The sequence below is a fragment of the Bos taurus genome, chromosome 22, assembly GCF_002263795.3.
Source record: "Bos taurus isolate L1 Dominette 01449 registration number 42190680 breed Hereford chromosome 22, ARS-UCD2.0, whole genome shotgun sequence".
NCBI lineage: Eukaryota > Metazoa > Chordata > Mammalia > Artiodactyla > Bovidae > Bos > Bos taurus.
In genome coordinates, this window is record NC_037349.1 from 37,938,247 (window position 1) to 37,965,262 (window position 27,016).

The 27,016-nt window shown below is 41.1% G+C and overlaps 1 protein-coding gene across 3 annotated transcripts in view; it reads right to left on the reverse strand.

Moving 5' to 3' along the window:
• The window catches only part of SYNPR (synaptoporin), a 300,699-nt gene that overhangs the window by 156,760 nt on the left and 116,923 nt on the right, over positions 1-27,016 (reverse strand). Inside the window, 1 exon segment of one of the 3 annotated variants that reach the window (NM_001046506.1) lies at positions 20,857-20,967. The exons of the other annotated variants lie outside the window; for them this stretch is intronic. Within the exon segment in view, the coding sequence (NP_001039971.1) occupies positions 20,857-20,880 (24 nt within the window). The 5' untranslated portion in view covers positions 20,881-20,967. 3 annotated transcript variants of the gene reach the window in all.

A 27,016-nucleotide genomic window follows, 5' to 3' on the forward strand; every position in this document is an offset into this window, starting at 1 on the left:
AAGGGCTTTAATTTTCTTAGCAGATGGATAAATAAGTGAAAGCAAACAATGAAGGGAAGTGAAGGAGGAGATTAGGAATTTGAGGAACTAGGAAAAGAAGTTTGACTACCTACTGAAGTGGCAGAAAGAAATGAACTAAAAATGAAAGGAGAATTAAAAAAGGGCACAATGTCATGATGCTACTTGCCTTGCTTGGCAAGAAGAAGCCCTGTGAAGGCAGAGGCCATCACTTGGTTATCTTCGCATCCCTTATACTGTAGCAGTACTCACATCATGTCTGTAAATTAAATAATCTCCTCAATCCGTGCAAGTACACCCAGAGCACACCTCTGGGACATTAGAGATACACACAGAAAGAAGCTAAAAAGGAGGACAGAATAGCAGAGTCAAAGTTCTTTGATAAAGAACATGTCAGAACTGTCATCAGGGTAAACACAATACTTAGGTCATAGTAGGCATTGCAGAGAAATTTACTGAACAATGGAAATACATCCCTCATCTCCCTCCAATCAGGACAGAGCACACAAGTTTATACTAAAGCACCTGGTTGGGAGGGGGATGTCCACCAGAAGGGGTGTAAGTAAGAGTCTGAAAAGAAATAAGTAGAACTAGAAGTTAGTAGAAAATCCATCCACATCAAATTGGAAGTGATAAGGGAAAGAAAGCAGAAACTATGACAAAAATAGATTAAGAGTTATAATAATTAAATGACAGCATTCTGAGGTGTGGGATCATCTTGGAAGCTGGAATAAGATAATTTCCCATTCTGTTTTGGGAAAAAGGTGATAGCGGTCATCTAAGGTCACCTGATGGGATGACCAGGGGAATACCTGAGGAGCAGTGCTGGACATCTGTTTACTCTTCGGGAACCTACTGAAGGTGATGGACTTACTTTGCAGCGAAATTCTCATCTCCACATGTATTTAAAAATTATCATATAGAATCTGTGCATTCAGAGACCCTTTGAGGCTCCCTAATAAACCACATCCAGTGATAAAGGATCTCAGGCTCTTAAAGAGAAGCACAACTTAGCAGGTGCCACAGCTGGTGACAGACCATCTACACCTCCTACTAAAACCTGGCCTTCGCATTCTTTCAGCAGTTGTCTTCCAGACAAGTACTCTTTCCAAGGCACCCCCCCTTCCCCCATCCCCTGCCAACTGAGATTTCTGATTCCACTTCTTCCAAATTCCCCCAACACTCATCATAAATCACTTCTTTTAGAATTATGTCTTTATCTAATTCCATATGCACCGGAAATCTGACTACTATGAAAATGCTGGATCTAGACTTATTTGAGGCAGGGGAGAGGGGGGACAGGCTGCTTCTTAAAAGGGGGCTTAACCTGAAAGAAAATCAATTCACTGTAAAGTATACGATGCTCCACAGTAACCAGCAGCTTCCTCTTATTCCCTCAACTCTAGAACAGGCAGAATCCTTTCGGGAGACCTACTGGCACACAGGAGACCTTGGTGACTCTGTGTGGCGTGGAATTGATTTCTAATGGAATAAGCTGATCTCTGAGGACTGTTGTTAGCAGTGGCCGTGGCATCAGAGCTTTTGCGTCTGCAGAGCAGAGGACCCCGGCAGGAACAGCAGACCATGACCTCCACTCACTTCCCTGATGGCGCTGGAGGTGGATGCTGCCCGCTGGCACACTTTCCCTTACAGGAAACTGGAAGGCATGCCTGAGAGGCCAACGGGACAGCATCGAGCCTTACAGTGCGTGGCTTCCTCAGCAGAGACTGGTTGGAAATGCATATTTTAATGGGTGCACACTGAAGTATGCAGGAAATATCCTTTCCCAGTCTCATGTTTTCATTTCTTCCTGGTCATGATAAATGTGAGAGGATATCATCATTTGAAAGAGACAAGTCCCAGCTCATTTCTCATCAACACACAGTTCAGGAACGGTAGCTCAGTGATCTCTGTTACCAGTGACTCTAAGGAATCTGGTTCCCTATGATCTGGGAAAAAAGGGTAACTCAGCAACCTAAATTAGATGTTAATGAGTATAAATTCACAGCACTGAACTGGAGGTTTTATTTGAAATATGGCTTTTCTTGGAACCATCTTTTATCAAAGGCAATTTTATCACAAGTCTGTGAATATTTTCCTTAAAATAAAAAAAAAATTTCTAAATTTAATATTTATTGTCTACCCACTAAGTGCCAGGTGTGTAGGTGCTAGAGATATGTAGATAGAGAGATAGACACATCTTGATGATATTGATGCTGTTCTCCTGGAGGTTAAACTACGATGGGAGCAACACACAATAAATGAATAAACTCATCCTAAATTGTAATAAAGGAAATGAAGACTTGAGCAGGTACAGTGATGGAATAACTGTGGAGCTTTCTTAGGTGATAAGGTGAACAGGGAAGGCTTCTTTAAGGAAGGAACACTCAAGCCCTAAAGACTAAATAGAAGCTCACCTTGGGAGCAGTTACAGATAGATGGAGGGAGCATCCCAGGCAGATCACAAGAAGGACCAGAGCCTGGCATATTGGAAGAATGAAATGAAGCTGTTGCAGCTGTCTTGTGTGAGGAATAGTATGAGATGAGGCTTGAGGCAGGACCAGGCAGGTCTTCATTAGGAGTCTGCATTTACCATATGACATCTGCTTTTTATTTATCCAAGTAATTTATTTCCTGCATGCCAGACTTGGACAGAATGCTTTAGATGCATTATCTCAAATGATCACCCCAACATGCCTGCAAGGTAGGTACTATCCTGGTTCTGCAATGGGGAAACTGAGGGTCATAACATGGGGATTTTTATATTATACAGAGAGTACCTGGTAAAGCCATGGGTCAAACCCCAGACTGTCTGACTTGAATTCTTAGCCAAATCCAGGGACATTCTCCTTTTGAACTTCATCTCTACCTTGAAGCTATCAGAGACAAGCAGAAACTGCCCTTGGACGAGAACCTGGGGGCACCCTGGCTCTTTTGATCTCACTGAACCTTTCCATCATATCTGGCAGATGTTGGGATGCAATCCCAAATCCTAAGAGAACCAATGGTCTGTGGGGTTCTCACCAAAGGATGAGAAGTGACGTTTTGACACAAGCCCAGGAAAAGGTCAGAACAAAGATGTAAAAAGGTGTCAGATTTGCTCAAGTAAAAGGAGGAAGCTGTGGCATATGGCTTTTATCGGCTGATGTGTTTATGTTCCCTGGGAAGAAATGGCTGACAAATGCCAGAGGGAAGTGTTAATAGAAAGAACTGGATAATAGAGAGCTTGCTTCATGGGAAGCAGATATCTAATGATCATGATTATCATAATGTTCTCATTTCTTAATGCTACAAGTTCAGTGAAACACTGGGAATGAAACAACAAATCCATTTACCTGGTAGGGCATTAAGACTCTGGGTTTAATGAGTATTTAAAGGCTATGTTCCTTTTCAGGTGACTCCTAAAATCCACGGGAACGGTCTCCTCTGAGATATCTTCCATCTCAGCCCATGGTACCTCCTTCTGTCCCATCATCAAAGTAAAAAACCTGAGAACCCTCCTGTATTCCTCTTTCATGTCATCCATTCAGTCACCTGGCTTTGTCGGTTCTGAATTCCTGATATTGACCAGAGCTTCTCTATTCACTTGCTTCTGCTTTGTTCCGGGCCACCATCACCACTGGTTCTGAGTAGCGGTGTGATCGCCTATCAACTGTACCTGCTTCCAGTCTCACCCCAGGACATCTAGGCTCCATTCTGCTGCAAGGCCTATCTTTCCACAATGCAAGTTTGACTTGCCTCCCTTTCCCATTATCACCACTGAATGGCCCTCCTTTGCATATCGGATAAAGTAGGCAAGGCTTTCTGTCTTCAGGCCTGTGCCTCCCTCTCTGGCCTCATCTCTTATTATTTCCTGTGAACAACAAATTGCTTACAACCCATGCTATGCTAAGTCACTTCAGTCGTGTCCAACTCTGTGCAACCCCATAGACGGCAGTCTACCAGGCTCCCCCGTCCCTGGGATTCTCCAAGCAAGAACACTGGAGTGGGTTGCCATTTCCTTCCCCAATGCATGAAAGTGCAAAGTGAAAGTGAAGTCGCTCAGTCGTGTCCGACTCTTAGCGACCCCATGGATTGCAGCCTAACAGGCTCCTCCATCCATGGGATTTTCCAAGCAAGAGTACTGGAGTGGGGTGCCATTGCCTACTTACAACCCATGCTACCGAATTATTAGCCATTCTTTGCCTATAAGCCTCCCTATATGTCTGTCTTTTCCTACAGTACCTTCATTATTTTTATGTTAAAGACTCAGTTCAAGTGCCACTGTCTCCATGAAGCTATTCTTATATCACTCCTTTACTGATTGATTGGCTATGCCATGCAGAATGAGGGATCTTAGTTCCCCAACCAGGGATTGAACTTCTGCCCTTGGCATTGGAAGTACTGAGTCTTCACTGCTGGACTGACAGGGAAGTCTCTACAGCACTCCTTTATAATTTTGTGGTAGACAGAATGATGACCCCCCACCAAAAAAAAAATCCACATACTAATCTCCTACCACATAATTATCATACATGATAAAAAAGAGTTCACAAATATAATTAAATTAGGACCCTGATATGGGCAGATTATACTGGATTATCTGGGTGGGTTCAATGCAAGCATAAGCTCCCTCTCCTTATAAGAGAGAGACAGGTAGGTCAGGTCAGAGAAGATGATGTGATGACAAAAGCAGAGGTCAGAGAGGGAGAGAGAGAGAATGTGAAGATGGCTGAACCAGGCTATTAGGTTTGAAGCTAGAAGAAGGGGCCACAAGAAATGCAGGAGAAGACTCTATAAGTTGGAAAAAAGCAAAGAAAGATAATTCTTCCCTAGAGACTCCAGAAGGAATGCAGCCCAAAGACACCTTGATTTTAAGGATTTCTCACCTCTAGAACTCTAAGATAAACTTCAGTTATCTTGTCATAAAGTGTGTGGTAATTTGTGGTCCTTGTGGCAGCAGGAAACTAGTACACATTCCCTGTCCTTCCTTCCCTTCACTACAATGGAAAATTGTCCCTTCTATCTTTAAGTTTCTAATGGACTCTTTACACTTTATAATTTACATATCAATATCTCCTCCTAACAAGGATTTAAATACTTAAAGGCAGAAACCACATCTATTGCATATTTATCCATGAGCACAGGTCTAGAAAATACATGGCCATTCACTCATTCATGCATGCATTTGTTCACTCATTTTCTCATTCAAATATTTTAGTTATTGAGTGTTTAACATGCACCAGACACTCTTATGTTTAGTAAATGCACTGAAGAGCAAAAGTAGAGGCTTTCTGTCTTCAACGACCTTACAGTTTGATGGAAGAATGGACATCAATTAAATCACCCCCAAAATAGAGTTGACTGAAGAAGGTATAAAAGTGGATGAAGGGTTCTCTAGAAAGAGAACCAGCTTGTTAACTAGACAATGGCCACAGATGCACGATGAGTGAGCTGGTCTAGACCAGTAGACATACTACTCAGCTGAGCTCAGGCCAGCTTGCTGACCCACAGAATCGTGAACTACATAAACAGTGAGGATTCAAGCCATGAAGTTTTGGGGTGGTTTGTTATGCAGCAAAACTAACTGATACATAAACTCTATGGTGGAGGGAGGAGAGAGGAGGGGAGAGAGAAGAAAGACAAAAATTGAGGGGAGTGGTATGAAGTTAATCACAAAAATGCAAGGAGGATGGAAACTTGTTAGTAGATTTTATGCAGCATTATTAATGTAACAAGTCAACTACCTTATCATATATCAAAAACAAAGTTTTAGGGCTCCAAATACCATGATTTTCACAAACGGTGCATGCACATCTAGGATCAGGAGTAGACCAGGTAAGAAAAATATTGAGGGTCTTGAAAGGAGAGAATGATTCATAAGAAATTTGTTGAAATTTCTTCCACTTAGAGTAAACAAAGACAAGACAAGCAAGTGAATACAAAATTTATTGTGCTTAGTAATATCTAAAGCATCTAATATGTAACCTTCCACTTGCCAGGCATGAACATTATCCAAGCAGTAAAGACTTCACCTTTCCTGGACTAATACTAGTCAAATAGTCAATGTGCCCCGGAGAAGGCAATGGCACCCCACTCCAGTACTCTTGCCTGGAAAATCCCATGGACGGAGGAGCCTGGTAGGCTGCAGTCCATGGGGTCGTTAAGAGTCGGACATGACTGAGTGACTTCACTTTCCCTTTTCACTTTCATGCATTGGAGAAGGAAATGGCAACCCACTCCAGTGTTCTTGCCTGGAGAATCCCAGGGATGGGGGAGCCTGATGGGCTTCCGTCAATGGGGTCGCACAGAGTCGGACACGACTGAAGCGACTTAGCAGCAGCAGCAGCAGTCAATGTGCCCATAAACAGGTTTGAGCTCTATGGGCTTGTGTAATTTCTCAGGGAACCTTTTCTCTCTTTCTAAGGTAATGCAAATTTGAATTTGCTCCACTGAGATTTTTGACCCTTTATTAAGTGTAGGAATTTAATGACTTTCTTATTCTACAAGCTCTTTCTACTTCTTCCTGTTTTGTAGCTAATCAAGTCAGTTTGTTAGATGCCGGGGCACTTGAAGCTCTCTTCAATCTTATTTTGACCTAATTTATTTTAGCAGATGTAAGAAACTTCACTGCAGAACTCATTAAAATGAGCCTTCTGTGTTTCTCCTGCTATGATCTGGTGAGTTCTCACATGTCCTTAAGTTCTTAGGGGAAAAACAATGACCTATTAGGACTTTAAGGAAGAAAAATGAAATAATAAAAAAAGAACCATTTTAAGTGGAAATATCAATTCAAGAGAATCAAGTTACTAGAATGAAAAAAACTTCATTGGAATTCTAAATTACCTTTGGCAAGTCAGAGTTTAGATAAAGAGAAAACACTGAGGAGTATCTCAGGAGGCTAATTCTTGTGCTCAGAGAGGGAAAACAAGAAAGCCTGGGTGCGTATCAGAGCCTCAGGTAACTCCTGGAGAGTACTCTGAGGCAAGCTAGAGAAGGCATCGTTAGCTGGGAGAATGATAACTGCAGATAAAGAAAATGAACAAAGGCCCAGGGTAATAAACAGTACTGGCTGAACCCCCAGCTGGGCTGGCTGTGAACAAAGCCCAAAGGAGGCCGTTGTTGAGGTGCCCGCCAGCAAAGAGGGAAGCTTACCTGGGTCTACCAATTTTGGCAGAAAATCCAAGCAGCATTGGTCCTCATCTGGGGTGGACAGCCCCAATTTTATAAGAGCTGAGAGGGGTTTCAGGATGGATTTGAGGAAAAGGACCTCTAGGCAGGGGAAAACAAACAAACAAAACCAAGGAGAGACGTGGCTACCAACGGGAGAGGGAAAGAAGGAGGGGCAAATATGGGGTAAATAAGAGATACAAACTACTCTGCATAAAACAGTTAAGCAACAGGATATATTGTATAGCACAGGGCATTATTGCCACTATCTCATAATAACTGTTAATGGAGAATAACCTGTAAAATACTGAATCACAATGCTGTATACCTAAAACTAATATAATATTGTAAATCAACTATACTTCAATAAAAAATAAACATGGTTAAACAGATAAACAAAAGCAAACCAATCCATACACACACACACACAAAGAACAAAGAGAAATCAGCTGGTTGGAGAGTGGGTTCACCTGAGGAGTTGTAAAAGTACTGATGCGACAGAATGTACCTGCTGAGAAAGCAGATTCTACATGGTTGTCTCTTATTCATTCAACAAACATTTACTGAGGGTCTACTCTTGGCCAAGCATCATGACTCAGACATGAGGGAGTGACAGTAAAAAGAACAGGGCCTTGCTATTCGACGTCTATTTCAGAGTAAACAATAAAATGGGAATAGGATAAAACAATTGGCATTTAATATTGACATTATTTGAAGATACAGACACATGCGCACACACACATAACTACATACAAAACAAAATAAGAAAAAATGGGGGCATGTTTCTTGAGGTTTAGTACAACTAGCTTACTGTGTGAATAAATATACAAATCAGTTAGTGGGTTCAGCAGAGCACGGCTGTACCAACTTACCACAAGAATTCAACATGTATAGGAATTAACATTTTTTTTTTTTAAAGAGGGAAAAAAGAACAGTGATAAATCCAACAAGTGCAATGAGTGAGTTTCTTTTAAGAGTGAGTTTCTACTGTGTTTGCAAAATATAAAATATTAGTATTTTCTAACACCATCAGGTCCCTCTACTCTATTTTTAAATTGATAGAGCACTTAATATGATCTCTACCTTCTTAATAAATTTTTAAGTTTACAATGTAACGGTTGACCCTGGTACAGTGTTGCACAGCAGCTCTATAGAGTTTATTCACCTAACTTGATGGAAACCTTATGCCCAGGTCTCCCTACGTTTGATATGTTCTAATTTCTATCACCAACCCATCTGCACATGGCAGATATCAAGGCTCATCATGATGAACTATACAGCTCTTAGCTCTGAGGAGCTGGAAGAAAGAGGCTAAAGAGCTTTCAAAACATTACTGTCTTTAAAATCATTATTATGAGGAAAATTGCCCTTCAATCACACCGCATTATTTATGAACCAATTTCTTTTTAACTGACTATCTTAACTTACACTTAAGTTGACACGTTTCTGGATAAATATTTGTGCTGCCAGGACCTTGGGGCCACACACATTAGCAAACCTTGTGTACTATATCGTTCTGCCATCAAGGACGGCTGAATACACTGGGTGTTTCCTATTGTTTCCTGAATCATATTCCATGTATAGTTGGGGGAAAATGTAGCACTGTGTGTGTGAGTAACAAAAACATAACCAATTATGACTGTAGAAAATTTCATTGTTTCATTAGAGAAATAGCTGCAAGCAGAGTTTGAACAGTGTAATGTGAATTTTAACCTCAGTGTTATAAGATGAGAAAATTAATGAGGCTGTTCTACAGTCCAGAGGTGAACAGGGTTCCAATGGAGCCCAACTGTTTTCTAAGCTGAAGCAGTTAACATAAAAGTTAGATCCATTTCTAATATATTTCTCTTTTAATATATTATGTCTAATATTTTATTACTACAGTTCTTGTAGCATTGTTTGTAAATTAGCAACAGAATAAGAAGGAGGGATGTTATATCTTCAAGGTACATTTGCATGTTCAGCTGGTAGAATTCACTAGGATGTAACTACAATTTCGAGTCAGTAAAAATAAACTGTTTCTGAATTTTAATCAGAAAATGTTAAGGGAGAGGTATTAGGAATAAAATGCTTTAAAAGCCCATTCTAAAACTTAAGTAAAGTTGCTTTGACAAATGCCTTTTGTTGCAAATTGTTTTGAAGCTGATGTTCCATGCCTCATCAATTCCATTTGCCATTATATTATTTATTTCATTTTCATTCTCAGCACCGTCATATTTAGACAATGGTAAGACCTTAAACTTAAAATAACCTCAACGAGTCCCTACACTGCATTCAATATCCTAGAGCCCTGACCTTTACTTTATAAGGTTTTGCAGAGATTGTCAAATAAGGAGAGGTCTTATTGTAGAGTCCACATTGAATTTGAGGAGACAGGATCTGTGTATCTTCATGTACCAAAGGTAAATCTCTAGTCAACTGAAATGGTTTTCCTGAGCCATAGTTTCCTTGCCTTGATAGAAAACTCAATATATAGCTAATATATTTATTTCCTGGGGTTACTGTTAGTATCACATGAAATGATGCATGACTTTGTCAAGTTTTAGGAAGATGGAAAGGTGGTACCACTGGTCATCAAGTCTTGAACTGATTTAAGATTTTCCAAGAGGCTGACTCTTCATTTTTAAGAAAACCTAAAGAGAAAAATCCTAAAATTCACCAATGTGAAAAATAGTTATGTACACTTCTAAAACATTTCTGGAAGTTTCCCTTGATACATTTATTGCTGAGTTTGATTTATAAAAATACGGTTTGAAAGAACAGTTCAGCCTCTCTACCTGATCTGTATTTCTCCACAGCTCTTTCCATGACCTAACATTTTCTTTTCTTTCCTTTCTGTCCCCCATCTCCATCTTGCTGAGTAACACATTAGACTGCTGCATTTCCAGTGTCTGTGGAAGTTACTTGCACTTAGGAGAATCTTAAATGTTTGTTGAATGAATAAATACATGAATGAATGTTATGAGAAGCTACCGTTGTTGTTCAGTCGCTAAGCCTTTGTGACTCCATGGACTGCAGCACAACAGGCTCCCCTGTCCCTCACTATCTCCCAGAGTTTGCTCAAACTCATATCCATTCAGCTGGTGATGCTATCTAATCACCTAAACATCACTTCTAAAAATATTCAAAGTAGCTTTTCCTTTATAACAACTAGCCTTTAGTTTCATAATTATGTCATGATTATATAGATAATTTTAGGGTAGTGATCTTACAAAATTTCACTCAACAATAATAATTATATTCTATTTAGTGTAGTACTGTATGTCACACACTTATATATACTATTGAGAACCTCAAAATAGCACCTCCCTCCCCCTACCAATGCTGAGAATTCTTTCCTCACTTCTTTCCTCACTAACAGAAGGCACTTAATTAAAAGTTACGCAGCTAGTGGGGATTGGGAGCCAGAATTTGAAACCAGGGTTTAGATGGACCATTCCACAGAGAGAGTTTCTCCCCAAAGAAGATTAATTACATGTAAAAATTAAATGTGATTTAATGTTTATCTGACGATGTCTTTACTGCATCTTTGTTCTGGATAAATACCTTAGGAAAGATACTCAGTATTAATTAGACAGTTGTTTTCTCTTGATGTTTGAAGACACTGTTACATCACATATTTTGGCATTTATTGCTGCTTTAAGGAGTCTACCTTTAATCTAAGCATCATTTAAAATAAATTTCCCAGGTAATTCTGATGTAGGTGGTCCATGCCTAGAGAAAACAATTCTGGAGATAACAGAGCTTAGAGCTTAGACTTAGAGCTTCTAGAGAACCTTCCTTCCTAATAGCTCCAGGCTCTTCTATGGGGTGACCCTCGATTCCATCCATGTGGAGGGTTGAAGTCCCCCACTGAAGACACAGAACAATGAAAATCGGGGAGATCAAACAACTGGTCAGTTCACATCACAACCAGAGCTGGAAGCCCAGTTTTTTGACTTGTTCTAGAGCCGACCATGTAAATGTACATGTGAACCCTGTGGACATCATCAAAATGTGGATTGTGATATTCAGTAGCATGAAGTGCAACTGGAGATTCTGCATTTCTAACAAGCTCCCAGGCAATGCCAATGCTTGCTGTCCCCATCCCATCCTTTGAATAGGAAGCTGCAGAAGCAGCTGGCTGTCCCTCTTGAAACATGCCCAAGGATTTAAACATATTTAAGGATGCAACACTCCTGGTCCCACAAGCTCTAATTTACTCCAAGAAGGATCACTATATTTCTTACTCTGTCCCTATTGTTGAGTATTTTCTAGAATATGAACCAAATGAGGAATGTCCTAATCAGGCTTTCACAGGTTATCTGTGTTTAAGAGCCCAGGTTGGGGTCCAAAACACCAACTTATAGTTTCAGAATCACCACTTATAAAATGTGTGATCTTGAATAAGTAGCTACATCTACATCTCCTTTACCCTATCCTGAAAACACTAACAATGATCCCTCAGGATGCTGCTGGGAAGGATTAGACTGTGTGAGATCCAGAGCACAATGCCTGGGAAACAGTAAGCGCTGTCTAATTGTCAGATACGTGAACTCTTAGCATACTGCTGTGTGACCCTCATTCTGATATTCCTAGACTTATGAAAGGAGTCCTTGCCCTTCAGGATTTTATGGGCTCTAATCCTTCCCTCTTTGAACCTCCTTAAAGAGTCATTATAAGGATTAAATGAATTAATATGCATGAAACACTTGGAGCCGTGCCTGTCACATAATTAGCACCCAAGATGGCTTAGCTTTTATTTTTAGCACTTACTACAATTATAATTAAGTCACTTTTGAGGGGCTTTTAAATTACCTCTTCCCCCATTAGACAGCGAATCTTAGGAGAGTAGGGATGACATTTGCTTTAGTCACCTCTGTATCCTACATCTTAACACCACACCTGGCACACAGTTGCTGCTCAATAAATACAACAGAAACATAAATGAAGGAGTGTATGAACAAATGAAAGAGGGAACGATAGAGAAAACATTCTTTCCTTCTTGAAGAGACCCGCAGGGAGGAGAAAGGATGAGAAACACTCTCTCAGAGCAGAGAAGCAGTGGGAGAGAGAAAAGGCAACCACGTTGGGAACCTGGTCTGGGGGAGGTTTGGAGGGGGTGTCTTCCAAATTCCTTGGAGAGTGAGGAATTTATAAATATCAGTCAGAGCATGTTCCCGGAAAAAATACGAGTTAACCGAGTTTTCAGATAAAATACGTCTGGAGATGCTTTGAGGTAAATAAAATATGAGACTATGTATAAAATAGATAACGAATGAGAGGCTAGTAAGTAGCACTCTAATCAATAGTGTATTGATTAGGGAACTCTAATCAATGCTCTGTGGTGACCTAAATGGGAAGGAAATCCAAAAAAGGGGATATATGTATATGTATAGCTGAATCACTTTGCTATACAGCAGAAACTAACACACATTGTAAAGCAACTATACTCCAATAACATTTTTTTTCATGAAATAAAATACGACAAATGAGAAGCCTTTGAACTTCATACAACAGGGGCCAATGAGAAACTCAGAGAAGGCAGCAAGAGGCTTTCCTGAACTTTTACCTTCACAGAGGAAAAAACTGGGATCTGGCAGTTTGTCCAAGGGACTTTTGGGATCATGTGGAGGGAGGAGAGGGTTAAGGCCACACAATTACTAGGTCAGAGGTTGTGTGAACCCCCCTTTTTCCAACTTCTCACAATGAATGGGTTATGCCTGAACAGATGGCAGGGAAAGGGTTTCGAGGAAGTAGAAAGGGAAATACAAAAGAATTCTTTGAGCTGAGCTGATCATAGGGAATTGCTTTATCCATATTGCATTTGGTTTTATTATGGTTATTCTTCACTGAAGATACTCTGTCTCTGCAATTTATAATAGGAACATAAATCTCCCCTTGAGATGGAATTACCCAGGAAACCATTTCTAGGCTACTTTAGACCCATCCCATTACTGCAGTCATTTTCTTGGTAGACTGGGGAAAACATCCCCCCTCACCTCTTGCACTCATCAAGGGCACCAAGTGAAAACTGGCAGCACAGCAGACTTTGATTAGAGAGGGAAGGAAACAATGATACTATTGTCTAGTCTGTGTGGTCTCAAAAGGGTTTTCTCACAGCATATATGAAAGCGATCCTCTCCAGAACTCTGGAGAAGGGACCTATTATTCCCATTTCACAGATGAAGAGAACTGAGGCTCCGGGAAGGCTAATGAATTGTCTAAGACCAAGCATACTTGTAAGTGGCAGAGCCAAGATTTGGATCTATAATACTTCCTCTCCTTTGAAGTTCAATTCTTTAAGACAATGTAGGCAGAAGACAACTTTCCTGATGGGCATTTTACTACGGCAATATGCTTGGAATGCCTTTTATCTTGGCAAAAGTGACAAGGGTCTCACTAGTGACAGATATCTTTTAACAGTTAGTCATCAGATGAGCAAGGATGTGGGCCCAGGTTCCCTCATCTGTGAAAGCCCTACATCGATCCAAGCTCATGAGTAAATGTGAAGAGCACCACTGCAACCTACTACCTGTCTTTGATGTGCTCTCCATGTCTATGACGCTTTTTAGATCCATTCAGGAGCTCAATGTTTCCTGTAGCCTCTAAAGAGGCTGAAATACAGTTAAACTAACCCCCCAAATTCTTGGGTATACCTAATTAATAAAAAACTGGGGTCCAATCTCAGGCATCCAGACATTTGGTAATAACTCAGAACACATATATTTCTCATATGTACCAGGTCCATAAACTGGCCTTTCTGCATCTGAAATGATTCTTCAGCTCACTGGGCTGGAAGAACAACTGAGCTCTGCTGTTAACACCTTTCTGCACTGAATTCACCATCGGGCCTGGAGAAACGCAACTCACCTTGCAGGGCTTCAATTTTCTGACTTAAAGAAATTAAGGTTTAATATTTTACTGTCACTGTCAGATGGTTTGAGGATGTCATCTCTTCCTGCTGGGATGCTGACTCATAAAGTAGGTATGCTGCTGCTACTGCTGCTGCTAAGTCACTTTAGTCGTGTCCGACTCTGTGCGACCCCAGAGACGGCAGCCCAACAGGCTCCCCCGTCCCTGGGATTCTCCAGGCAAGAACACTGCAGTGGGTTGCCATTTCCTTCTCCAATGCATGAAAGTGAAAAGTGAAAGTGAACTCGCTCAGTCATGTCTGACCCTCAGCGACCCCGTGGACTGCAGCCTACCAGACTCCTCCGTCCATAGGATTTTCCAGGCAAGAGTACTGGAGTGGGGTGCCATTGCCTTCTCCGCAAAGTAGGTATATCTGACTTCAAAACCTATCCTCCAACCACTCTGCTAGACTGATCTCTAAGGCTTCCTGTGGCTTTTGCCATGTATCACTCCATGCTCCTTGGGCAACTGAGGATGAGGATGAGGAAGGGAGGCTGCTATTCACTATGTGCACTGAGGGCAAAACCACCCAGTTAACAAATAGTAAGAAGTAAGCCTGTGGACTTCCATCTGCTGCTACACTGCCATTATTTCCCAAACAACCTCAAAGAGGACCTGTGTGCTTTAGACATACCTACCTTTATTTTCTCACTAAATTTTATCAATATAATTTTGTAGAAAAACTCTAGATTTTTGAGTCAGGACATCTGAGTGTGAATCTAGGTTCTGTCCATTATCAGTTGCAAGCATTTGGGCATAAAATGATTTTAATGTCCATTTGTTCATCTATTAAAAGGTTATGATATTTTCCATTTCCTCTTTTGGTGATTTCTGAAATTCAATAAGACAATGTAAGGCAAGTCAGCATAGTGGTAAAGTGTTATACAGAAAAAAGGAATATAGTAGTAAAAAGAAAGACTTAGAGATGCCTTACTTATCTTTGTTAGACAAGTTGCACAGAGTATTTGGGGGAAACCACTTAAGAATCTTAGAGTAAACCAGGCAGTGAAAAGTAGGTATGTTCAGGGAAGATTCCATCAAAACTGGTGGTGAGTACTCAGTTTCTTTTAAGAGTCACTTGGCATTGCCTGGAGATGTTTGGTTCTCACAAACTTGGTGGTGTGTTGGGGGGCAGCTGGCTACTGACATCTAGTGCGTAGAGGCAAGGGATATAGCTAAATACCCTGTAATACATACAACAGCCATACATACATACAACATCAATGAATTATCTGGGTCAAAAATGTTAATAGTGTCAAAGTTGAGAAATCCTGCATGAGTTTTAGAAGCTAGTGTATCTATGTATTCCTGTGTTCTAGCATCTAGAGCTGTACTTGGCATAAAGTAGACACCCAATATATATATACATGTTTTCTGAATGAATGAACATGCGAATGAACACCCACAGAGAACTTGATAATGCCAGACAGAACTAATTCATACTGCCAGTGAAAATCTTATATCCTCTAGGCACCTTCTCTGTCTACTCCTCTAGCTTCTTTACTTTTCTTTTCTGTCAGAGCTTTTCTTTTCTCTTCCAAAGTCAGGTAAGAGTAAGAATAGCCTATCAAATCTGAGGATACCTGGGAGCTATAAATAATGCTTCCCCAACCACCCTCTTCAGAGCACTCCCTTTCAGCTGGACAGTCGTCACATCAGTAAAGAAACACATTCACTGTCATTCCTTCACCGAGCCCGAACACATAGGACCAAAAGCACATCTTTCCTGCAAATGTCTTCCCAGAACAGTTCAATTATGCTTTTAGAAAGACACATCCTGGCCATGAAAGAGAAACTAGGTTTAGATGAGAAAATGGAAAATGAAGGCATTTAGTTCTAGGAGCGCAGATATTTTGTCTATCTGTTCATCACTGTATCTCCCATGCCTAGCAGGGTTCCTGGCATGTGGCAGGCATCCTTAAATATTGGCTGAATGTAAGAATAGCCTGATGAAGTCACACTCCAAGCCTTCCTTCAAATCTGCCCTCAACTAAAAAAAATATTTTTGGTCTCAACCATTCAATTTCATAGGAAGGCAAATTGAAGGTCATAGGTTTTGAAAAATTATATCCCTTTTCCTCCCTTATCCAAAACTAGATAAAGATATATAGGTTCATCATTGAGATGTGGCCGTTAACATGGCGACTTAAACAGTGCTCACAATAATAATCTATATTGGGCATGAATGTTCTTAAGGCCATGTTTTACCAGAAATAAAACAAGCCTAAAATATTTGTCATGTCTTTGCCAGAAAGCCTACATGGAGACAATGTGTGGTACTTTGGGAGGATTTAAACATTCTGTAAGCAGGGCTGAGGAAGTCACATGGTGACTATCAATAGAAACTTTTTACCCCCAACCTGCCAGTCCCCCCCAAAAACCCTAATGACATGATTACACACTTATATTGGCCAACCCAGATCTCCCTAGTGAACTGACTGCCCTGTGCTGGGAATAAGCTTTCCAGAAGCCATAGGAGAATGTGTTTGAAGTTGCCCAGGAACCATTTCCCATTAAGACTTTTGGCTAGAATCTGTGTTAAAAAATGATCACTGTAAAATAAATTAATTATGCAGATCCATTAGTCTGCAGAGTAGAGAGACTGAGGTGTTTCCATTTTCAATTCAACCTTAGTCTTTTAAAGATTTAAAGGCACACCAATGACCAAGAGCTTCTTCTGAAAGAGAGAATAGTTCATGTGCTCCTTTCAGGCTCAAAATTCTCCCTGATTCCATTTTCTTAGACAAGTATGGAACAGGACCACCAGCTCTGTTTGTACACTAGCTTAGAATGTTTGATGACAAATTCAAGCCTCATCCAACACATTATGTCTTAACACCAGATGCTTCCTCCATACTTAATAGATCGTTTTTAAGCTCTTAAGGATCAACATGATTAAGTACACACATCCACGGCCAAAGAAAAGGCAGAAGGGAATGTAGGTAAGATGAAATACAATCTCTATGTGATTTATATTGGATTTGGTCACCTCTGGGAAGAAACATCTATCTTGTAGATGAAGACTGACATATGATAACACTTAATAAAACTGTCTCTAAGTTTAGTGTGAAGGGGTAAGCTTATATCTGATAAACACTGTGGATGAAAACAACATTATGTTTTTAAAAGTGCTCATGTGATGATTGTTCATATATTTAAAACCCATAAATGCTGTTGGAAACAACAGGTTGATTTAAATTTCTTTTTCCTCACTGGCTATAATACAACACCCTGATTAACCACACAATTATTATTTTTCAAGAGCAAGGGAAAGAGGTAATAGAGAATTGATAGTTACTAACCTTGCCTCTGACAAAAATAACAGTCATTCTGGAAACATTTTATTGGGCACTTTACTCTGAACTCTTAATTCACTAGAAATAACTCAAAAGCTAACACTAGTAGATGCGGCAGTCCATATTGACCAAGAAGTCAATATCGTGTCAACACTTCAAAACTGGACTTTTAATCCTCCCAGTTTGTGATGGGTTGTTTCTGTTTATTTGTTTGCTTGTGTTTTTAGATCCCTCTGGTTTTGGGTGAAACAGAGCAAAAGTGTCCTAAGCTCAGTTCTCTCTCTCCTAGCAACATTTTCATCAATCACAATCTCTCTCATTGTGGGAAAAAATGCAGCATTTCACAGGTTCACCTTATGAAAGGTGTGCCCTGCCTCTAGCCTGAAAACTGCCAGTGGGGGAGAAATCTCAAACATATTGATTCTATGTCAGTTGCATTTTCCTCCCAAAAGATCCATTTGAATTTTATTGGATTAAATGAATTTCAAATGGCGGGGGGGGGGGGGGGGGGTTCAGTGCTCAGGTGCAAAAGAACGCATCTGGGACCTCTGAATTTCAACTTTGTCACGCTTCTCATCATGCTTATCGGCAGCTGTTTTCATTTTTTAATTACTCAGGTGGTATAGATGCTTTGCAATATTCTACCTGAAGGGCCACCTCTGTGCTTTCCAGCTGACCACAAAGTGCAAGAAAATAATGCTGAGGGTGAATTAAAAAAAGGTGAGAATTCTACAAATCCTCCACAAATACATCAATTCAGCAGCAACTGCTTTTTATATTTTCCCTCAGTGACAAACAGATGCCTTGAAGTATTGATATGTATGTTATCATTGCATCTTTATTTTGACTCTATGTTCGAAAGATTGAAAAGCAAAGAGATGGATTTCTTATGATCAATTTTAAAAGCTACCTTAATTTAGCTACTACTGCATATAGCTCTCCCTAGGCTGGCTCCCTTTCGTCACATCCACATCTTTGTAGTTGAGTGGAAATACAATACACATTCTCCAGTTACAAATACATAATTTGCTTGTAGTCACAAAAGCACAGCCTGAGAAGGAGGCTATGCAGTTTTAAAAGAGAGAAAAGCACTAATAAAATATGGGGTGTTATTGTAAGCCCCTGCAAATCACTGCAGACTGCCTGTAGATTGTACTGATGAAGTGAAACTCTGACTGAGGGGAACGATGAAGAGCTTGACTCCAGAATGAGTCTGCCTGGCTCTGAGTTTCATCATTATCACTGTGTGTGTGCCTCAAACTTGCCCTCTGTCTCTGTTTTCTTATTTGTAAAACGGGGAGGTAATACGATCTCCATCCTGGGATGGCTGTGAAGATTCAAGGAAACAAGCCATGCAGTGTTTAGCACAGTGCCAGGTATACAGTAGGCACTTACCGAATGGAAATGACGGATGCATTCTTTATCTTGCTAAACAGAATAAATGGTCTCATAGTGAAATAAAAATTCCCGTTGTTATTCCCAATGTGGCACAAATTTCTATTCCTTGGAAGAGATTACAACATTACTGGAGGGATATGGCATTCTGGACTTCTCCAAAGGGATGCTTTTAAGACCAGGCGTGCTAATCCTCAGTCACACAAAAGGTCTTGATGTCTTCAAGACACAGATGCCCCATTGCTCTTCCTCTGTCAGTGGATGTGAGCCTGCTTGGAGCCCTAACACTTTTGTCAACTGGTAACCTAGAGGACAAGATGCTTTCACCTGCAGGGTGCCACCCCCTCACATCTGCATTCATTTCTATTACTGAACAGCTTCAGAGGACAATCAACTCTTTTTACACCTAACAATTTTGTACATAACCTGTTACGACAGCCACGTAAAGAGAAAGATGACAAAAATATTAAGGGATCCATTGGGGGAGTGGGTGTTGGAAAGATGAAGACAGATGTTCAGTGCTGTTGAGTTTACTTAGTACTAAATGCCAACAGCCCAAGGATTAAAGCTTTCTTTTTTCAACAAATTATCAGCTAGGGAACACTTGGTTCCCATGAGGATTTATGCCATCTAACACTGTTGACACTAGGAACATGCCTATTTGATCAATAAGAGGCAATGTAAGTTCATATGGGTTTGGAGGATTTTTAAAAAATATATAATAGCTTTTTTTAAAAAAAATTATTGGAGGATTTTTGAGGCTGAACATGATTAACCAAAATTTAAAAATCTGTTTGTCAGAATGAGTAGTTTCATTCCAGCTTACAAAGAGTGTGTGAGGGGCTGAATGTTCAAAAGAAGATGTGAGGACCACATTTCCAGATTCCTAGACACTATTTCCATGAGCTGCTCCTAGACAACCTCAGGATCTGAATCATGGCTCTTATGGAAAAGATTCTATGCCTAAGAGGTCTATTCACACATGATGTTCCCAACTTTACTTTCAAAATCTCTGAAAAATAGAACTACCCCTTTTGCTTCTTATTCAATGATGCTTTAACTTTCATTATAAATGTATTCTCTAATCCATTTCACCATGAACAAAAGACAATGCAGATTTGTTGTCTGTGTAACAAAAAGAGAAGATGAAAGCCTCAGTTTGTTTCCATTAGAGCAATTACTTAATCATCTTATCATCTCTGTCTAGGATAATTATATTAATAGACTTTCTCTCAGACTTCTGAATTAACAACAAAGAATTCAGATCCTTTAACACTTTCTGGAAAAAAGAAAAAAAAAAAGCAATTAAGCAGTTAACCAGGTAATGCCTTGTAAAAACCATAACCAGCAGTGGTGAGCAGGTCATGGATTTGCACTGGTATGAATTTAATAACAGCAACTTCTCTCTTGATCAGCATCAGACATAGAAACAGGAGAGCCGGGCTGGGCATCTGACAGATGGTGGCACAAGTACACAGCTCAAAGAAAGACGGAAGAGGAGCAACAGCCACTCAACCATTAGATCTTTTCACAGAATTCTGGAGTAATGATCTGAACACGTTCCATAAATTCAGTTCTTTTCAAGGTGCACGTACCTGATCTTAAGAGAAAACTCATCCAGCCTACTCTGGTTTAAGACCTCATGAAGTCAGCATAGCCCTTTTGGCACAGCACACAATATTTATCAGCTATTTATGGAGTTTAAGAAATTCTTGCTCTGACACTAAGGAAGAAACTTTAATTAAAACGGTATGCAGGCAGGTTATGGCACAGTGAATACACTTAAGACATTAAACACTCCTGGTGGGAGGCAGAATGACATTACATTTTTATGAAGCCAGATATAAGTTGGCTTTAATAGTTTCCTTACTATGTTCAAAGACACCCAACACATTCTTGAACAACCAAGATAAGCATCAGACTACCACACAGCACAGCTCTTTGGTTTAAACAGATGAATACAAGCAAGCATAGTAAGAGAAAAAAAAGACGTTATCACTAAAGATGTCAAAAAATGATATTTGGAAAGATAAGTGACTGTACAGTCTAAATCTATGCAAACACACACAAAACCAGCTGTAAATCAAGAGAGATAGAAACTTACCGGAGCAAATATCACCATACACATTTACAAAAGAATTGATAATCCAACTTCCCTCTCCTGAAACAAAATAGAGGCTGTCTCATACTAAAAATCAAGCTTCTCTGTCCACAGCACCAGCCACTGGTCCCTCTTTTTATGAAGCAAAGGAGGAGAACGAGAAAATCAATGAGGAGGGTAAGGGAGATGTTATACCAATCAGGTAGCAGCTTCTGCCTTATTTGCAGAGAGATGGCAAAACGGTCATATTATTAGACAGTGACAACCCACAGCCGAAGTACAGCAACCTGATACTTCCCTCTGGTGAGAGGCTGCCTGCTTTGTGGGAGGTGGTTACCATCCCACACTTGGCTTTTTGCTCCCAACTGCAAGTGCGGGACTGGCTGCTTTGAGTAAGCCGCCTGCATCACCCAGGGAGCACAGGCTCCCCCTTGACTCTGCAAGCCCCCTCCTCCCTTCACCCAGTGCTTAAAAACAAACTGGGAAATCAAAAGGAGCTGGGATTTTGTTGTGTCTGGGGTGCATGGGGGAAGTGTGGTTTTAGAAAATCCTTATGAATAGATTTGCATAGATTAGGGAAATGGGTAGGTATTTGTTTTAAAAATTGCCCCTGTTTTTATGGAAAAGTCTGGATGTGATGCCTGATCCCTTTTTGGGAAATTCATACCACAACCCTAAATAATGAGGAAGGTGATGGCACCAGAAGACAGGCTTTTCAGGCTCTGGCTACTGGGGAAAGGACAAATGATGACTTGGTGGGTTTTCTGTCCCAGGAGTGTGACTTAAAAGTCTCCCTGGCAGGTTTCGAAAGGTTTCGGTGTGACCTGGGTCTGCTTTATCTACAAATGGGCCTCTGCGGGAGGGGGTTGGCCCAGAAAGTGTGCACATCATCCCAAGACAGCATATTGGGGGGTATTGGTAGTGAATTCATGGGGAGGCTCCCAAAGGTTAGATGTTCTCCACACCAGCTTCCTGAGGCCCTCCTCTCGGGGGTCTGCACCACAGCAAAGGAGGGAGAAATCCACAAGCCTCTTTCCCAGCAAGTTCCCTACTTCAGGATTCCTCTGGGGACAAGAACAGTGTTAGGCTGGCCCAGGCATCTCTGCTTCATCTTTTGTGTGAAGCTCCCTTCACCTGGCTAGACTTTTCATTGGTGGTTATTAATTCAGAATCCGTCCTGAGTCTTTCCTTGGGTCCCTCTCTCTGCCTCACACACAATGGCACCAGCACGGCAACAAGCATCACAACACTCATCATCTCCTTCCTCCTGTTCTTCCTCTTCCAAACACACGATAACAGCTCGAGGAGGTCGGGGGACCAACCAGACAACCAAACCTGATGAGGGGTCAGGGTTCCAGCCTCAGTCTTCCATTGTCTCGTTCTGTAACTTGGGAAATATCTGAGGTCTCCAAGCCTCAGTTTGCCCTTCTTGAAATGGGCACACTTACACCTCACAGAGCTGTTAGTGGAGGGCAGTGGGGAGCAAATGAAAAATGGCTACAGTATTTCAACTCAGGTACAACTTGGGCTCAGCATCCTCCAGCCGCCTGTCTCCACTTCTTCCAGTGATAAGTCTGCTCCTCACAGGTCGCCCTCCAGGACACGCAAGAAAGCTTCAGCCTGTAGGCGGCCCCTTTGAAATTCTGACAGGAAGCTCATTCCACCCCCACCTGTACTCTCCTCACTGCCACACCTTACCTGCCAACTGAAAAACCACTGCATTTCAAGAAGAGAAGTCACACAGGGGAGTAAACTACGCAAATGAACACAGAAAACGCAAGCCAAAAAAAAAAAAAAAGACTGAGAATCACCTGGCATTTCCATTAGCTTTCAGTAAGCATTTGTGGAATTAATGAATGAAAGGCTGACTGAAGGAATAAGGCCCCTTTGCTAAAGGCCACAGTGCCTGCCAGGCAGCTGGTGACCAGCAGTGCTCCAGTAAGTTAAAGACACGCAGCTACAGCTACCCACCTGTGGGGCACAAGCACACTTTCCAGTTTCTTTGGGTGGACAGTGAGTCATTTTCATCAGCGTTTTGAATATTAAGAACCCTACTTCCAGGAAAAGAAAAAAAGGTTTGTCTTCCACATCTCAATGCCAAATATTTCCTAAGTATTTACTTGTGTCAGGAACTAGTCTAAGTTTCTGTTGTTGTTCTGTGTAAGTGGTTATCATGTGTGAGCCTCACAAAACTGTGAAGAGTTACAATTTTCATTCTGGTTTAAAAAGAGGAAACCAAGATGCAAAGAATTAAGTCCAAAGGCAACAGTCAATAACATAAAGCCACGGTTTGAAGCCAGTTGAATGCCAGGTGCCAAGGCATTAACCTCTCTGTTACAGATACCACACTGTGGCATTTACACTTTCATTCACTCAGGGTCCAGGGTGTGCGGAATCCACACATGGATTCCTGGACCTGAAATGACTCCACAACTCTTCCCACCACATGGATTCATACCACAGAGACTGGGAAGCCCAGGAATAGAAAGGTCTACCAAGCTGCCAAAGCCCCAACCTGGGCTCTCCATTCTATGTGGACTTGACCTTATTTAACCCGTGGCAGATGGACAACGCAAGGCCCAGTATTGGGACTGCCAGTGGCCTGTCCAGTGACCCTGGGTATGTCCCTTCATTTACCCATCTTTCAGGTTTTCTCAAGTTAAATGGAAGGGTTTCCACTGAAATCTCTAAAGGGCTTTCTGGGTCAATGTTGGCTAGATAAAGTTCTAAGACTAAGGGTTTGATTCTATCCTGCTGCTGGGGTGAGCTGTCCATGCCTCCTATTTTGTTCAAGATAAAACATCAACACTCTCTCTGGCTTCCCTGCCACCTCTTCCCTCCACTTATCTCTCAGCTGGGCTACTGTGATAGATCCCTAACTGATCTCCCTGTCTTTACTCCTATCCCATGAAATCATTCTCCATGTTGTCCAGATTGAGCTACTAAGAATATAGATTAGATCACTCATTTGAAAAAAAAAAAAAAAAGAATTTCCTTTGTTGTCCAATAGGCTTCAAGTAAAACTCAAAGTCTTTATTGTGTCTTCAAATCCTGATGTGACCTGCTACCACCTGCCTTTTTGTTTTTATCTATTTCCAACCCTCTCCTTCCCTACTCTTCGGTCACACTAGCCTTTACTGCCTTCTCGCTTGCCGTTTCTTCTGCCTGGAACACTCTTTCCTCCGATCTCTGCCTGCTCTCTTCCCTTGTCACTGGATAGTTGGTTCTACGGTCCGCTCTTTAGAGCAGGAGTCCCTAACCTCCGGAATCTAGTGCCCGATGATCTGCGGTGGAGCTCATGTGATAATAATGGAAACAAAGTGCACAATAAATGAAATATACTTCAATCGTCTCGAAACCATCTCCGCTCCAGCCCACTCCATGGAAAATTTTTCCTTCACAAAATTGGCCCCTAGTACCAAAAAGGTTGGGGACCACTGCTCCAGAAGGTCCTTTTTCCCTAACCACCACATGTAAAAACATCCTTTCTGTCTCCCCATTCACTCCCTTTCACAGTGCCCTTTATTTTTGTTGTAGTGGTGATGGTCGGGTTGGGGTGTGTGTGTGTGAAATACGGGTTTTTGTACTTCTTATTGCCTGATTTGTTCTTAGTTACTTGTTTAATTATTGATTATCTTCTCTTCTTTGAGATAACCTCAGAGAAAACAGGAAGTCTGTTTTGCATAACACCATATTCTCCGTGTTTAAGAGAATGTGTGGCACGTAGTAGATGTTTAATAACGTCTCATGCATGGACCGATTAATCAGCACAAGAACGACTCGGTGTTGACACAGAGTAAAGAAACCTGCTTCTCAAAAGAGCTTACTTCAGGTGAACAGAGGTGACTGATTCACTCATATTAATGGACACAGACTGTTTGTACTTCCTCATATGGGGAATCTTCTTGAAAGGTTGTGGACTTCTGCATTATGTTGATTTAAGTGGAGGCCATGTCAAAGATAATGGAGAGCTCCTTCTGTAAAGTATTCTGAGCAGATGTTCTATAGAAGCGTGGGTGCCCAGGGTTCAATTCTTCTAGACTCACATGGATCTTTGCATACCTGACCGGCATCAGAAAACAAACAGTCCTAAAAGCCAGCCACTTAGACTGCCCTTCCCTCCATTCTAGCAGACAGCTGAGACAGTCAGCTACCACTCTCTCCAACATGCCACTGGAACTGACAAGAAGAAAGCAATATGCCATTGTTTGATAGTTTTTATTTTGGAAAAATGATATTAGTATTGTCACTACTGCCTTAAAAATAACATTTATCATTATTAGACTGTTCAAAATAGTGCAGTGTTCTCTAAGTTGGGCTTTTATAGAGAAAATAAAATAGATGAAAACAATCCGTGATTCTCTGCAAACATCATTAGCAATGCTAATTTCCAATATGGTCAGGTCTTCAACTCTGATCTTTCAACTGAGTGTGGCCTTCAGACAACTTCAAATGATTTTGTTTTCCCTGAACTGAAATGCTGGTCTCCCTTTTGGTGGACATGCCTCTTGGCAAATGCAACAGTTCTTTTTCCTTACAGCTTCTATTTCCAAACATCTGGCTTCTCAGAAGGGGTCCTTTCAGGCCTGTTTGCTTCAAGTTTAGACAGTGGGAGGTCTAGCTTTCTAAGCATTTAGCAAACACTGAGAGGAAAATTCCAGCACCAGGAGAATCTCTCCCTCCGCTGCCGTGGGAGGAGCAAGGTAATCAAAGACAAGAAGGCTGCTCTGGCCACACTAATAAATGGCCCAGGGTGTTAGCTAAGTTCCTTCCATTTAGCTCCCAAAACAATTTCAAATCTTTTGAACTATAGCAATGAGAGCACTTATATCCAATCCACTCATGGAACAGCCTTGAAATCTTTAATTGTGCCTTCCTTACTCTGACTGCAAACAGCTCCTAGCAGGAGTAAAATGCAGCTATTTATTTATTCTGATGTGGATGTAGAGAGGATCAGGGGAGAAATTTCTAGACCTCTTTTTAAAATTTTTTTCTTGAAGGAAAAAGAGTGATTTCTTCCAACTTTATCTTTTTTCTTTTTCAAATACCTAATGCAATAAAATAATATCAGTAACATTTGAACATTTATTAGGTTACTAGCTTTCCTCAGCCAAGTTTAAGGCTGCCAAACAAAAGAAGTTGAACACAGATGAGAAGTGTGTGGAAACAAAAAAAGCTAAGAAATATAGTAGAATAAGGTCCGAGGAGTGTTTGGATGCTTGGGTGGAAATGTAGCTCCAAATGATAGTAGGAACATAAGGGCCACAAATGATAGTGAAAACTGCAAATGAAACACAGAGAAAACAAACTTCTGGTTACTAAAGGGGAAAGGGAGGGGAGGGATAAATTAGCAATTTGGGATTAACAGATACACACTAGTGTATATAAAATAGATAAACAGCAGAGACCTACTGTATGGCATAGGAAACTATAGTCAGTATCTTATAATAACCTATAATGGAAAAGAATCTGAGTAGGTCTCTCTCTCTCTACATATATATATACATGCATACATATAGAGAGTCATGTCCGACTCTTTGCAACCCTGTGGACTGTAGCCCACCCGGCTCCTCCGTCCATGGGATTCTCCAGGCAAGAATACTGGAGTGGGTTGCCATTTCCTTCTCCAGGGGATCTTCCCAACCCAGGGATCGAACCCAAGTCTCCCACATTGCAGGCAGACGCTTTAACCTCTGAACCACCAGGGAAGCGTGTATACACACACACATATATATAACTAAAGTTACTGCATACCTTAAACATTGTAAATCAACTGTACTTCAATAAAAATAAATTTTAAAAATAATAAAACAAAAAACAGCAAGTGAAAAATGGTTGACACAGTCTCTGAAGACCATGCATCTAAGCAGGATCACACCATATTCATCTGTGTATCCTCCAAAGCAAAATGCAGGGCACAGAGCAGCCAAGCAAAGACGATTTGTTGAATGCAGGAGGACAGAGGACCTGGGGGCAGACACCGTACCGGACAGCTTCTGTATGTCCCTCCAGCTCCCCTTTCCCACCCATTCTGTGTCCACCTAACTGGACCACATGGATCAGTGCTCATCTCCGAGGCTTCCCAATGAAGGGGCAGCCAATGGGAGGCACTGCCAGGAAGTCAGAGGGTGAAAGGAAACTGAGGTCTGGGTACTTACTCTCT